Here is a 15,708-nt window from a genome sequence, read left to right as displayed (position 1 = left end):
ATTCCGAGCGTTCCGTCGACGTACCTTGTCGTAGCGACGCAAAGTTTCGGATTCCGAGCGTTCCCGTGCCTTGCCTCCCCAGAGCGGTTGCTGTTGTAGCTAGTTGACTTGTCTTCCACAGCATCCCACCGCTGCCACCATGTCGGGACGAGGTTGGCGTAAACGAAGCGTTTAATTCGAGTTAACGATACGTTACATGAGCAGTGAGCCCGCACATCAGTCTCCGTGCGTCCGTCGTGTTGGCGTTCTCCGACCCATACTCTCGCACTCAGCCCTCTCGCTGGCTTCTTTGTCGTCTGGCTTGTGGCGCCCTCTTCGTGCTGTGGCTCTCACGACAATTCCGACACACACAAGGGCCGTTTTGCATTTGTGGTCATTCAGTCTCCACTTCACTTCAGTTTTCTGAATGTTTTCTTTAAGCCAGGACCGTCCTCCACCCTGTAGGTTCCCTCACGAAACTTCTTGAAGGAGACATACTTTCCCCTAGCCAGGTCCTTGTGTCGCTGGATGCGTTTAGTGATCACCTCGGGGAACAGAGCATGCTCGGCAAAATACAGCAAGCCAGGTAGCAGCTCCTTACTGACAAACTCCTCGTCTAGGGTGATTGTCTCAATGTGCGTCGAATTGGCGTCAGTGGTGTTGTTCGTCCAGAAAACAAAATCGCACCACCTGTGCCCAGTCACCATCATTTGTCCTTGCACCTGGTAGTAGAACGCGTGCTTGTGCTTCAGTTGCACGGTTCCATCGATCAACTCGCAGCAGAACTTCTCGTCTCCGCAGGCCTCCTCGGGTGTTAACCCAATCTTCGAGATGGGACACTTCACCTCAAGAAGCCCTACTTCGCCGTTCTTGACGATGATCCTGTCGGGCGACGCTCCGAGGAAGCTGTAGCGCGGATGTATGTGTAGCCCGGTCTCATACACCTGTACTGGGTCGTCCCTGCAGTTCATGAGCGCGACGTAGGCGGCAACAGCAACGGGCTCCTTCATCCTTCCATAATGCAGTGCCTCACTCTTTGCTTCTGGGCTAGGATACATGATCCGTTTCACAAGGTAGTCAGGCTCTCTGCACTTAATCACAGCAGAAAACTGTGATGCCGTTATCCTCCCAAGTCGCTCACTGTGCCACCTCTGGTTGCAGGCTTGACCGATCGTTGAGGTCACAATGCCAGCCCTCTCTTCGGCAGTCAGTTGTGGCAGTGTCTGCATGTGGTGCTGTACAAGCTTCCGGGCCTCCTGGCTCCACAGATCCTGTTCATCGTCGATTTGAGGGATCGCTCCTGTGTGCCTCGCTTCTTTCACTGGCATGACGTTGCCATACCTCAGGCAAAGAAGATTTGGTCTTATTTCAGCCAGCCTCCCATAGAACTTCGTGATGTCCTCGTGCGACGGGCCAGGCACTCCTTCACAAGGGTCATACGAACGGCTTTTCTTCTGATGAGTCGGCTTGTTGATCAGGAACTTGCTGAACGTAATATCTGCAAGCGGTGCAGGAGCTGCGGGCTTCTTGGCTGCAATGGAAGAGAAATAGGAGATTGGGAGGAGAGGGGGGGAGGCGTTACTGATTAATAATTGTACCAGTTTCCCTCATTTTTATTATTCATGTCCCATGTGGTTTCAAAGATGTGCTGACAAACACCTTGTCAACGCAGCTCTTTGTGGCTTCCATGTTATTAAATACAAAATAACACCTGAATGTGAGAAGTTGTAGGCCTCTGAAGCCACCAGAGACCCTCAATCTGAACCAGAATTGGCTCTCTATTAACTGAAAAATGGCCAGAGTTGACTTAAAAATTATGACGTAGAAAGGTATATCTTGAATGAGACAGTGAGAGCAACAATCTTCGTATAATACACCATTAATGATGTAGTACTCAAACATACATAATGTGCAAGTGCAACACATTTTACGGAAGCATTTGTTCCATACACACCTTGAGCTGGAACAATCCAAGAACAGGGAACGTCGGTGCAAGAGGTTGCCGTGGTCGTGTTGCAGCTCTCCTCTGCACAGAGAAGTAGCGCTACGATGTGCTGGCAGCACCCGCTTTTCCTAGAAAACGACAAAATACAAAATGAACCTCTTATGACTAGATAGGTTGCTATGCTAACGGGGCGCTAGCGTGCGAACTGCGTGCACGAGAAGTGAAAGCAAGGAGACTTCTACAAGCTGTGTGTAGATGTTTACGAAAACGAGTAACTAATCTGGGTGGAAATAGTTGTATCGATCACACAATAAAACGTTCGGTACGAACGTTATTTAGTGCTGTGGCGCACGTTTTATGCGGGCACTGGAGCACTTAACCGAAGCGTTCGTGCTCTCTCACGTGGTGCGGGGCTACATAGACATAAATTATTATTCAGAAACGTAACGGGGTATTACTCACCCAGCAACACAACTGCAGATGCCGCCTCTGACGGTGCCGGTGTCCCTCGTAAACCACGCGGAGACAGTATACGGTGCCTTCTTCATGGAAGGCAGGCACACGCATCGGACAAGGCACGTCCGAGAATCGTCCGACAGGTTCCACCGAACATTGCGTACGTAGCCTTCCTCCTTGAAAGCCCAACCGCGATGGGCCTGAAGCAGGGTGTCAGGCTTGGCTTGCATGTACCGCCACACTTCGTCTTGCGAGAAGTTCACACACGACGGAGGCCTCTCGACCCAAGCGTCCGGAGGAAACGAGAACGGGATGTTCTCGTCTTCGGTCATCGCTACCGTTTAGTTAGATAGCCGCGGAACGAAATAAACCAAACAGAGGGAAGAAAACCAGCGTGCCGTAACGTGAGAAACACGCCTGCCGGGTCTGTGTGTGATCATCCGGAAAAGCCTCGAACCCAGCTCCCCAGCTTTCTAGGAAGCTTCCAATTTTTTCCGACAGGTGGCAGCACATATGTCGCAAAACGTGGATTGTAGCAGGCCATATGGGAGAGAGGGACAGAGTTTAGCTTCCCTGCACATCATCCCTCCACCTTCCAAACTGTATCAAATCAGCTGGCCTCTGCCCATAGCGGTGAAAGACATAGCTCTATATAGACGAGAATCTGAGGGGTGGGATGAATGCAATTTCTTAACAGCTGCATTTGTCTAAGTGGCATGCGATATGTTAGGAACATTTTTATAGATAAATTAGTGTGAACACCCTATTGGGTTTCAGTGCTGACTGCCGTATGTTATAGTTTATTTTACAACTTTAGAAAGGAAGCTAGCGAATGCAAGTAACATCTAAGTTTGGGGAGGCCATTCATTAAATATTGTAACTACAGCTCTACAATGGGCTAATTCGCAAAAAAGTACCATTCAACCTTAATATAAAAAAAAAACAATTATACATGCTAAAATGCACGAATTCTAGACAAAACAAAACAAGACGAAAAAGAAATTTAAAAGTAGCCCAAACCAAGAACATACAAATTAAGATTGACGGGTATCGTGCTGCTGCACTATAGATGTGGGCTCTATGTTTTTTATTGCACGCGGATGAACTGGTTGCACCACTCTGAATGCGGGGGCAGGCACATGCATTGCAAGGTCGAATTTAGAGCTTTTTTTTTTTCTTAAAATAGTAGAAAGGTTAATCTATAAATTGCTTAGCCCTACTCTTGCAACATCACAGTGTCCCTCAAGCCTTCATCTAGCCTTAAGACGTGTTTATTGCAATCTCGACATTTAAGTTCACACCTATATTTCTACGTTGATTTGAAAAAAAAAAAAAAAGAAACAGTTTTAAGAATTGCGGTGTTTGCGTTGCAGAAACATATAGTTATAAATGTGCCCATATTACATCCATGTTATTTACAAGTTATAAATCAAACCGCTGGCCTCCCCTTCAGCTCACCAGTGTCAAATGTGCTACTAAATTATCAGTCCTCTCTTATACAAACAAAATATGACAGTTGAGCGGAACATGATGCTTAAATTAGTAAATCACTCACATAAAAAAAAAATTGTCGAGTAAAGACGATTACTGGAAAACACACTCGCATAGCGCGGCGACATAGCTGACAGTCCACAACCACCCGACAAGCTGAATCTTGGCAAAGGACTACTCAGCGGCCCTTGGAATTCGGCTTTGGACATACTGGGAGGACTTTACTACAGCACAGATCTACCGTCAAGAAACAGCCATATTTTAACAGAAAACATGAATTAAAAATGACTTCAAACACGAAAATAACCAATCAGAGACATTCTGACTATTACTATTAGAATAAAAAGCACTTCCAAATAACGCTGTACTGGACCTTTCGGGCCGATCGCTGTGGACTACACGCGGACTCGTCGGAGATTCCCGGCCCAGAGTTAGACACGGTTCAAACTCATCGGATCATGACAAAACGTACATTGCGCAGCAAGAACACATGTCCCCGATGGTCAAGAGGAAGGAGAGGATCATCTCATTGTCACTCACGTGGAAAAGAAAGCGCTCCGTCGTGTCTTCGGCCCGCGGAAGCCAGTGGTGACATGTATGGTTGGCCACAACAAAGGAAGATCACCGGTGTGTAGGCGCTGCCGAGTGAATATCCAAGGTCTTGACAATCCGCATTTTGAAGATCGCACTTGGCATTAAACCATCGTTCTTACTGGTTCCAGCAAGGGTAGCGTGGATAAAGGAGATGCCGAGCCGCTTCGCCCGATAAAAAAAATGTCCGCTAAGCAATGAAATGCACACAAACAACTTAGAAGCTGACACCACGGTGTCCTGATATGAACATGTTGATCTTGCCATTCTTGAAAAGAGCTATCTCTGCCGAAAAAAAGAAAAAAAAACACTCCATAAATTGCGAAGCGCATCTGCCCCTTTGCAGTTCGCGGATGCGCGTGTTGGACATGGGGACCGTCCCCACCGTCTTCCAGTCCCTACCTTATCATTAGGCCTTGGTTCACGCGATCCCATTTTCTGTGTGCGTGCGTTTGTGTGTGTGTGTGTGTGTGCTTCGCGGGCTGGACTGCGTCACTCCTAAGCTGAAAGTGAAGAGGAAGCTAAGGTGTTCGGTGAACCAATCGCATGTTTGGCTTTAATCACGTGATCACGCTCCCTCCCATAACTACGCGCAGAGAGCGGAGCAGGCGATAACCGGTCTGGCGGGCGCGCAGCTGCTTCAACACTGTCGGCTTAGAAATGAAGGGGTCCCTCCTCCTTCAAGGACGAGGACGCCGAGTCCCCTAATCTCAAAAGAGATTTAGAGATTAGTGATGGTGGGTGGGGAAAACGGGAGGGAAACTGTTTTCTCATCACCATCTCTCGCCCTTTTCGGGAGAGAGATAGAGCTCTTGCGCCAGGCCGACGGACCTTCGTAAGCAACCCGTTTCGAGGCCATCGGCGCGCCCCTCCACTGAGCTCTTCCCTCTCTCGAATTCTTCCGTTTGTCTCAGCTGGTATTTGCTATCCCGGTATTCAAAAACCAATATGGCAGAGATTGCTTAGGCATGATAACTCTAGAACGAGAGGACAAAAAGGGACTGACAGACACGAAGCACTGAACTCAGCTTGAAACCTCATGTTAAAATTATTAAGATAATGATAAATCAAATGTCTCCCAACAAAAAGAAAAGGGGCGATATAAATTTCAAGAAGATTGTCGGCCACTTTGGCGTTCCCTCAGAGCACCAGTGAAGCTTATGCCTCAAAATAAATAAAACAGGAGAGCATGCGCACAAAGAGACATGCACATAAACATGTGGAATGCGCCACATCGGTAGTCTAAAAATATCAACGATATGTGGGCGATCGTACGGGTGTAGCATTATAACCCCAAGTGCAGAATCCGTGTGCACGCTTCAACCAGCATTGTTCCATGTCTTAACCTAATATCTTGAGGGTCTACAAATGACGGCATGATTACGTTGCACACGCTCGTCAGCACACTAACTGTCACTTCATTAAAAGCAGAATGCTCCGCCGTCACGGTGAGGACCAGGCCACACGATCTGAGAATTCGCGTCATGGGCTTTTGATAAAACTAGCCTTTTGAAGGCAGGGCAAAAGGGAAAAGGGCGGGTGTCAGTCGTGGGGCATTTGACATCGGGTGCTTTCGTGCACCACCCGATCGTACATAGGGCATGAACTTTCTGTAAAGCGGTCTCCTTTAGGGAACTTGGCAGTCCACTGTGATAAGTGTTCGTATGACCCTTTGCTGGATAAAACAGCTTCCGGGCAAGTAGGAACTGAAAACAGAGGGGAAAACTTTGGAGGTGTTCAAATTTAGCGTAAAGAAAGATGATAGTTGCATCAGTGCGTCGTCACTCGTTTCCTCAAATAAGAAATTCAGATTCATTTGGCTTGAGGTATAATAAAATGTGTATCAGTGGCGTAGCCAAAAAATTTTTTCAGGAACTTTTTTTTTTCTTTTTTTGTTTAAGCTGTTTGAAAGACACACACAAAAAAAGAGAGGAAACGAAACGCCCAAACACAATATTGTTTCCTGTTTCTTAGACGACAAAAGTCCACCCTTCTTTTTCACATCTCGTTCGTCCAATATTTAAAACAGGGAAATTTAATGTTAAATGACGAAAAAACGCAGTCATTAAATATTATAATTAACTTTGAGTAAAAAAGTCCAGACAGGCTCACAAAAAAATTACGGTGCGTGCACTTCAATGCGGAACACTCGAGTATCCAATGACTGAAAACTGCGGAAAAGTGCCAGAGAATAGCGAAGTTTAGAATACGATTAAACACAAAAACTGCAATGCGCACTGGGGCAATGAGCTAGTGAATCGTCACGCTCATTGTTCCTGAGCGGATCACATATTTCACAAATTATCGTTTTATAGTCATGTTTTAAATTATTTCCGTTCTTCGTTGTCGTTTTACGAGAAAGTGGAAGAGAAAAATACCAGTTTCTATCATTGTGTGGGGTCTAAACATTTAGTGGAAGCCGCCGTCGGTCGATAGAAAGAAGCGAGAGTACCCTTTCGGTGCTGATTTGCATATTCCGGTGAATGTTCAAAAGTGCAGCCCCTATTAGCGGCGAGATGTTTTAGTGGCGCCCTCGTATGGTTTCCTCTCGTGACGTCATTACCTTACGAACAACAAGTTCGACGGTGTTTAGAATTAGCATGGTGGAAGCTTGAGATCATTGCGCTCTTAAACCAACACTGCCAACCCCGTCAAAATTGAAGTTCGTGCATTGCTCTTATTTCTTTCAATGAGAAAACCTTTGCTGACGTCATAGTGACCATTCGGCCAATCGTGGAAGGCCGATCACAGCGACGCTTTTGATCGCGTACGTCGCCAATGCTGCATTCACCATTAAGCTCAGACTAGAAGCTCCGCTTTAAAGGCCGACGTACAACCTCGGTTTTCTGCGGGGAAGATAATCCTGTTAGCGCTCCCCTCTCCTAACCTGCGAGGGGAGCCAAGTTGGGACAAGCTTAAAAGTGGAGAGGATATAGGAAAGGAGGGGGAGGGCAAAAGTGGAAAGCGCGAAGTGTACGTCGGCCTTTAAGCGCGAGCTTTCTGCCCTTCCAAAAACAAGCGTGATCGCGCAGGCACGCTCAACCAATGCACTGCCGAAGCCAGCGAGCTCGCGTTGAATGCGAAGCGTCTGGTCTCAGCTTAGAACGAAGTAGCAAGCGCCTCTGGGACGTTGAAGCCCTCAGGTGGTTCAACGTTCCAGTCTTCGGAGTCTCGAAAGCAAATGTTCCGCTTCAGCGCTGCTAACGAGCATGGTGGCCAGGATTTGCAGCAGGCGGGTTACATTAGGATACAAGGCCTCTGGTCAAATGCAAGTTGCCTGTACCGCTGAGACGCGCTAAGCGGTGCGGTCCCTCCACATCTGTGTCAAAACCAGTACTTCCCCAGGAAGTTCATCTAACAAAACGAATGCTCCGCACAGGCTGGAGATTGGCGACCGGCGTCATTGGCCACAACATCGCTGTCGCCTAGGGCGGACAATGCTGCCTGGCGTGAGTCTGTTGGTTCTGTTGGAGACGTTGATGACACGCTTGAAGTTGTAGGTTAATAATCATTCTTTAAAAAAAAAGTCAAGAACTGCTTGGCTCTTGAACTCATTTTTGAAAGTCTATATACGTAGAGGAAGTTCCATGACTCACGTGCTGAACGCAAGCATGTAAACATTACCCACTTCAGCGATTAAAGAAGTCAACTAGGTACGCTTTGAAACCAAATGATTATGAGCATTCCAAAGTTGCTTCAACAGTGCATATGCTGTCGCTTTTCTCTCTTGCTTCTTTTCTTTTTTTTGAATGATGGGGATGTTTTTGAGTGTGTTTTTTGCATTTTTGTTTGTGTATTATTGAAGCTAAATAAGTAGAGGCGAGTAAACCCTAGAAAAAGACAAAAACAAAAAAAAAAAAAAAAAAACCCGCTAAGCTGTTAGTTATTTTGTCGTCCGGTTTTCTCCTCATTGTAGGGTTCGTAAAGTCAGAGTATCGCTATTTTGGAGTTTTGTTGCGCTGCCCTGCTTGTTGCGCTGCTCGTCGAGTCCTCAACACTCAAAGGGTATGGGAACTTTAGTTAAGCCGCCTGCATTCCCCGAGGCGAGGCCAGCGTCCTTCGAGGTCAGGATTTCGCGGCTTTTGTGACGTCGGGAACAAAGCCATTCGCACCTGCGAGCCTGAAGAAAGGCTTTGGTTACTAACATGGCCAAGTTTGGAGAGAGCTGTTCGAAGAGCCGGAGCCGGAGATGTATTTTTCCCACAGTCCACGGACAGCGTCGTCTTCGTTTTGCTTCGGTATGTTGTGGGCACAGCCCCTCGCCGCAGTGGATTGTCGAAACGAAACACACGCAAAAAAATTATACTGACATTGGAAAGGGGGAAGGGGTAAAGAGGACAACCATGAAATTTCGGGAATGTTCCGACCCTTGAACCCCCCCCCCCCCCCCCCCCCCCCCGGTCCCCTGGCTACGCCACTGGTATGCAAATATGTTCGTGTTTTCCAAATAAAATTCAGTTGGCAGTAGCGCTTTTAGTTTGCACTACTACTTCTTTCAGCTCGGTTGTTTGTTTTTCTTGCGCTTCTAAGTATAGGCTTGTTGCAGCTGACTTCACTTCGGGCTAAACTGTAGGTCAAAACCAACACTGTCGTCTACTATCAGTGCCTTGGCGACATGTTGGAGGCAAAAAATGTTCACCTGACATGAAGTGCACTCCGTAAACCCGTAGTTAGTATACGAAGCTTTTCTGTCAAGATCATAGAGTCAACTATAATCATCTAAAGCGAAAAGTCCCATGCGTTTGGCCGCGACGGGAGGGCGATGCATAGACGCGGACATCGGCGGCCAAATTTGGCGGTTCCTATGAGCTCATATCGCTGGCGACGCATATGCACCAAGGAGCAGCCAAAAATCACCTGTAAATTGTGCACCTTTTTTTTTTGTTTTTTTTTGTTTTGCAGAAAAACATTTGAATTGCGTGTTGACAAAATTAAATAAAGGTAGGCTGTACCAACTCACTTATTAAAACATCCCTGCCAATCTTCTCCCCCCCCCCCCCCCCCCGAAAAAAAAGCAAAAAAAAAGAAGCAGGTAGAGAAAAAAAAATCCTTCCCCGGGAAAAGAAAAAACAAAAAAGAAATCTGCGCCGAGCAGCGTCGAACCTGCGTCGACCCCATAGCGGCGCCATCTGTTGACAGCCCGTGATACCGCGAGGAGAAACTAACTCTCGTTACAGTTACTCTCGAGTTCGAGTGAGGGTTAAGGAAGAGTATCATCGAAAGAAGCGGTGGCGAAAGAGTAACTTCGATGAAGAGAGAGTTAAAGTAGAGTAAGTTAGGGCACTTACTCTTCTTTGACACCTTTTTTTTTTAGAGTGTACGGGCACCCGACGCGGACACGGACCTATTTACCGAAGACCCTTCGCCTCTCGCAACCCCCTTCCCTGAAGTCCTGGCGTTTCAACGCGGCCAACGTTTTAAGTATCCACCACCTCATCACTCACTAACCCGCGAGCAGGCCACGACCTGGCGTCACCCTACAGAAAAAAATTATATGAATTTATTTCTGATATGTTTATTGGACACCTTTCTCATATCAGAACTTATTATTTCATATCAGTTTCATATGCCGCATATCAGTTACACTAGGCTAGGTGGCGCTAGGTACCGCCCAATTCATGTGCTACAAAAATAATTATATTTACTCACGCCAACATGTACATACATTACTACATTTTGCATACCACTAGCATCAGCTGAACACATACATTGAGTGCATACACATTCTCGGCACAACAAATATGAGTACAATTCAACACACCCAATAACTACTTCTGAGCTCTGCGTTTCCGCCTTTTACACAGGTCGTTTTGTAAGTACGGAGTTTTTCGGTGACCACCCAAGCAATAAATATTAATATCAGCATGTTGGATTTTTTTCAGTAATGTCGTACCTCTGAGAGTATTTTGGACGGCTCGGGGGATGAATCTCTTAATAAAAAGTAAACGCTCATGTCGTAATTATTTGAAAGCCAGTAAATCAAGCCGCTCCACTGCGGTTCTAAGTCACGTGTTTGCTTTCCCGCGCGGCACGTCATATACTGAAAAAATATATGAATTTGTTTCTCATATGTTTATTGGACACATTCATATCAGTTGGCATATGTTGCATATCAGTTCTTATATGCCGCATATCAGCTTTTGGGTATTTCATATCAGTTTCATATATTGCATATCAGTTTCTGGATATTTCATATCAGTTTCATATGTCGCATATCAGTTTCATATATTGCATATCAGTTTCTGGATATTTCATATCAGTTTCATATGTCGCATATCAGTTTTTGGATATTTCATATCAGTTCTTATGTAGATTCATATAATTTTTTTTTTCAGTAGGGCAGTTACAGATGATAACATTGAAACATTTGGCATTCCCGCATAAATTCTACCCCAACAGATATCCTGACACTTGCCCACACTGCGGCAAGCACCCATCCCTCTATCACGTCATTTCGGCGTGTCTCTCCAACCCCTCGCTCCCCCTTTCCCTTCCCCTCCCTACGAGACCTGGGAAGCTGCGCTGCTCAGCCCCTCCCCCGACGACCAGCAAATGCTGGTACAAAGGGCGAAGGCTCCGGCAGAGAGCACTAGAGCCCCGGACTAAAGGCCCCACCTAGACAAAAAGTACCTTGCAATCAATAAAAGTTTACTCCTCTCCCTCCTCCCCGGTGAACGCAGAACGACTCGCGCTCATCAAAATAGGCGAGCTCGACAAGCTGCTCTCGTTGGTCACACCGCGGACGCCGGCAGCCATGTTTGTAATTGTTTGCAACCAACGATACTAGAACCACTCAGTTGGGAAACTGCTATAGAGCCTGCTTTAAAAAAGTGGCTCCGATCTGTACTCGAGAACCGAACTAATGGCGATCGCAACGCCGCCATTTCTCCCGCAGCGTCTACTCCGGGAACTACGGCTGCACGTATACACCAACTCATGTTTACAAACAAACCGGAGCGTCCGGAGCGCCCCTAGCGGACGCCACCGGCGCCGCGCATGCGCGATGGGGGTGTGGGCAAAAAGCTCGCCGTCGCCCATAAACAAACCATTGAAATGCGATGTTGTCGGCGCCGGTGTGAGTCCCCGCGCTCTTTTTCGCGTTGGAATTGTTGATTCTACGTCCTCCTAACGATGTCTGACTACTTGAGCAGCGTCAGCGAAATTAACGAGGCTCGTTACACCGCAAAACTTCGCGTGAGTAATTTGATATGCGGCGATTCATTCCGCGTGGACGCCGCAGAACGTAGGCTAAAGCCTGATTCACATGATGAAATTTCGCTCGCAATTTTCAGTAGCGGACTGCAAAAGCTAGCGTGAACCGTAGCTGAGATGGTCGACGTCAATCTGAAAATCGCAAGCAGAATCTAACCAAGTGAATCAGGCATAACAAGTCGGTGATGGCCACTGGTAACAAGGATCAACATCTTGTATCTGCTGTTTACGTCGAGCCTGCTTACCAACCTTCAAACTTAAGTCTTTTGAGGCCTGCACTTAATTCTTATCGCAAGTACCGGGCCCACGTTTGGTCTACGGGCCGGTGTCCTCTAAAAGAGCAGACGACAAGCAGAAACGTTTGAAAGAGCAGACGACAGTTCGAACGATCAGGCGACCGTTTGAACTTGAAGACGTACTGAACGTAGTTCGCAGGTGGTCCGTACAACTTGACGGTTTTCCGGCGTTCATTTTGGAACAAAACAAATAAACTTGATGGCCAGTAGTATCCGTGAATTTAACCCAAAATGCTTCCCGCCCAAGCAATCGTGGTCCGACGGCGTCTGGTTTTCCCTTTTCACTGGACATATCCGCGTTCTCGGACGAACCGAGCGCATGAAAACTGACCTTCGAACCTTTCTCGACACTCTTAGTACAGCCCCAGTCGCAGCAATTTGACGAGAAGGCAAATTTTTGTCTGGTTCCTTTCAAAACAACGCAGGAATACACGTCTCAAATGGGCACTTCTGCCCACAGCCCCGGACCGGAAGTGCGTCCGACGCGCCACCACCGCGCCGTGACGTAACAGAGATGAGTTCGTGTATTGGTTCAGATCGAGTCGGGCAAGGGCCGGTGGCGCCATCTCGCAGGGCAGTCACGCTGCAGCTATGTAAAGCAACTTTCATGTTTCAGCTCGTCGCTAAAGGGCGGCGCTGTTATCGTATTTAGCTCGGTCTCGGTGAACGCAAGCGGCCCAGGTTTCGAGGGCAAGTTTCCCAACAGACTGTTTTAGTAACCTTGTTTGCCACCGAAGCGGAAAGGCAATCTCGGGATATCTTTGGAAACAACGATGACTCCTTCTAGATTATATGTTTCTGAAACATAAAAAATGTCGTCGATTTAAATACTATTACGGCACGGAGAGCCAATTTTACAACCGACATTTCACACGTCAATCATCTATCCAGCCAATGAGAGATGTAAGCCACTTGTAAGCACGGGGCGGGACTTAGCCGGGCTACGACATCCACATTTGGCACCTAAATTGCCTCTAGCAACGTAAATACTGCAAGAAAAAGAAAATATATAATTATTTTTGATCCAGAAAAAAATTGCAAAAAAACAAATTGAAGCCAAAAGTAACTTTTTTTCCCTTCACTGCTGTTTTAAGTTTTCATTGACTGTATGCGGAGCGCAAGCTCGTCTGCTTGCACAGGGGTTGCGATTATGCCTAAACGCCGAGCTCTTATTGGTTGATTAAATTCAGTCATGGCCAATCAGAGCGCGGTGTCGCTCTGACGTCGCACCGTAATTCCTGCGCAAGAAGCCAGACCGACTTGCTCTGCGCATTCCCCCTTGAAATGTTTGCCACGGTCCCACTGAACGTGGCAGTTTAGGTACTTTTTGGCAGGTCATTACTCATCTCCTTTTAAATACTGTTTTGTGGGATTAATGTCATTCGAAAGGCAATGCAATCCTCTTTCATTTGATATTATGTATGTCTTGGTTTTTACTGTTCATGCGTGTTTGCAGCGTTGCGAATACGATGGCGCGGACCCTCACTTGCTCCGCTAGTTCATGTTTTATGAACGATCCATTAAAGATAGCATGGTTCCAATATAGCAGTTTTGTTAAGATGATGTCGGAGCAGAATGTAACGATACACTTTTTTGGTATTTGCACTACTTTGTTTTTTTCATCCCTCCAAATATTGCCCTAAAATTGTCATTTTTCAGCACAAATATATTTTTAATGACAAGTGCTAGGGCAAGGAAATTAGCTACAGATGTAGTGCTTATAATTGGTAATACGCCAAAAAAAATTAATGTTGTGTAAAATTTTTTTGTTTAGACATTTTATATCAAACGTAGCACTTTTTAGTGCTTCGAGTCATGGTACTTCAAATGCCGCTGAGGAAATAATTAAGCTATGACAAAATCTTTTATAAAATTTAGAGCTACAATGGTTGCCCAAGAGGTGGACGATGGCTTTTTTTCATTTTCAAAGTTATAACGCTTCAGGAGCCCTTCAAACTTACCTGTTTTGATGCATATCTTTTTAGACATCAAACAGATTTATTGGCATCTAATAACATTTATTGCTTGGAATAGATATACATTGCGATGTATTCAATTTTCACAATGATCTTGCTTTGGTTTCTTAATAGGTGTAGAGCTTAGCTAATTTTAAAAACAATTAAAAACTGTTTGGGTGTTTTGTTGCGCTACCTGGCGGATGGCAGACAAACTGCTGATTTCTAGTGTTCAAAATATTTCCGAGGGCGGCGTTGGCGTCTGTATCATCATCAATCTCCGTGTCTTTTTACCCTCACATTCAAAAAATATATTGGAAGATTTACTATCAATAAATGAATGGTTTAAGTACTGGGTCCGATTAATAAATCTAAGACAAATAATTACACACGTGTAGCGTGATATAATGTGTTCATTATTCGATATGATTGAAATCAATAAACAATAAAGAAGAAGAGGAAAATAATACACCCGAGTTTACTTCATGTCTAGAGTCACTAAATGAGCTTTAAAGTATCGGCATTCCGTTCTCCAAAATTGTTTTGGGCGCCGCCATTTCGGGTCTTGTTCAGAGCAAACGCAACTGCCGATCGTCATGATCCAAAAGTACGACTTCCTCAGCATTAGATGCGGTGCTAGGAAGCTTATGCAATATTGCAATGCTCTCTCGCGGGTTGTTTAAACATTTGTGGGGTACAGAAAAGCGTTTCCTGTGATTTTAGATAAAGCTTCGGGTAACTGGCAACCATGATTTTAAGCCACAATATGGCCAAGTGTCGTTACTCTGAACCGTAGCTAATTGATACCCGTTACACGAGCATCCTTAACCGTGGTTAACTCAGCTTTAACTGCTGTTACGTGGCACCACAGTTACCGCACTATACTCTCGGACAGCTATTTCAGAAGAAGTGGAGAGCGCTCGTGCACTGCTTCGATGTGTGCTCAAGATGCTCAAGCGCACGTTCGCCCATAGCTTTGACTGCATAGCCAAAGAATGTTGTCGGCCAGTATTGTGCGCTAACTGTGGCTTAGCGTAACTGCAGTCAAGTGCGCCCGTATAACTAGGGTATTACTGGCACAAGCGGGAACAATGAGGAAGAGGCAGGTGTCAAAAGGTAGTGGCTTGTGGAATCCACGGGGCTTACTTCATGGCCCCTCCAGGTATTACAAGCCTCTTGAACAAGAGTATGAATAGTGTCATTAAATAAGCTACGCGTCAGAGTAGCGACACTTGGCCATATTGTGGCTTAAAATCATGATTGCCAGTTACTTGAAGCTTTATCTGAAACCACAAGAAGCGCTTTTCCGTCCTCAACCTTAAACAGTGTGCGACAAAGCAAAGCGACATTACGTGAGCTTCCTAACACCAAATATAATGCTGAGGATTTCGCACTTTTAAATCTTGACGATCGGCAGTTGCGCCTGCACTGCACAAGGCGGCGTTCACAACACTGACGGGGAAGAGAGTGCCGATACTCCAAGCGCAGCTCATTTATTTGCTCTAGTTCCCGCAGAACTCCTTCTCCCTGACTGAAACTGAAAGTAAATATGAATAATACACTATTATTATAGCTTATTTAGTTATAACCAACTACACATAATGAGAGGAGGAAGCGGCCGGGTAGGTGAAACGTGGGTTTTATGTGCGACCGTACTAACCGTATCAAAAGAGAGAACGCGCGAGCTTGCGCTGGTTTAAAAAGAGGCATCCAAAGAAAGAGGCGGCACGCTGTGCTCTTTGTTATTATGCGTCTAATTGGAAATTGTTGTGTGTATGTTTAT

At 46.0% G+C, this 15,708-nt stretch overlaps 1 protein-coding gene across 1 annotated transcript; it reads right to left on the bottom strand.

Moving 5' to 3' along the window:
• Positions 1-91: 91 nt before the first annotated feature.
• LOC121835360 lies at positions 92-2,719 on the bottom strand. Its single transcript, XM_042289498.1, has 3 exons — positions 2,387-2,719; positions 1,934-2,052; positions 92-1,510 (listed from the first exon to the last, which is right to left on the bottom strand). Exons 1-3 carry the CDS (start codon positions 2,710-2,712, stop codon positions 390-392), a joined length of 1,566 nt encoding a protein of 521 aa, XP_042145432.1. The 5' UTR covers positions 2,713-2,719; the 3' UTR covers positions 92-389.
• Between the last annotated feature and the right edge of the window lie 12,989 nt (positions 2,720-15,708).

Source organism: Ixodes scapularis, unplaced genomic scaffold, assembly GCF_016920785.2.
Source record: "Ixodes scapularis isolate PalLabHiFi unplaced genomic scaffold, ASM1692078v2 PGA_scaffold12__126_contigs__length_90152505, whole genome shotgun sequence".
NCBI lineage: Eukaryota > Metazoa > Arthropoda > Arachnida > Ixodida > Ixodidae > Ixodes > Ixodes scapularis.
The sequence above is the reverse complement of the archived record's forward strand: the minus strand, read 5'-3'. Positions and strand labels throughout refer to the sequence as shown.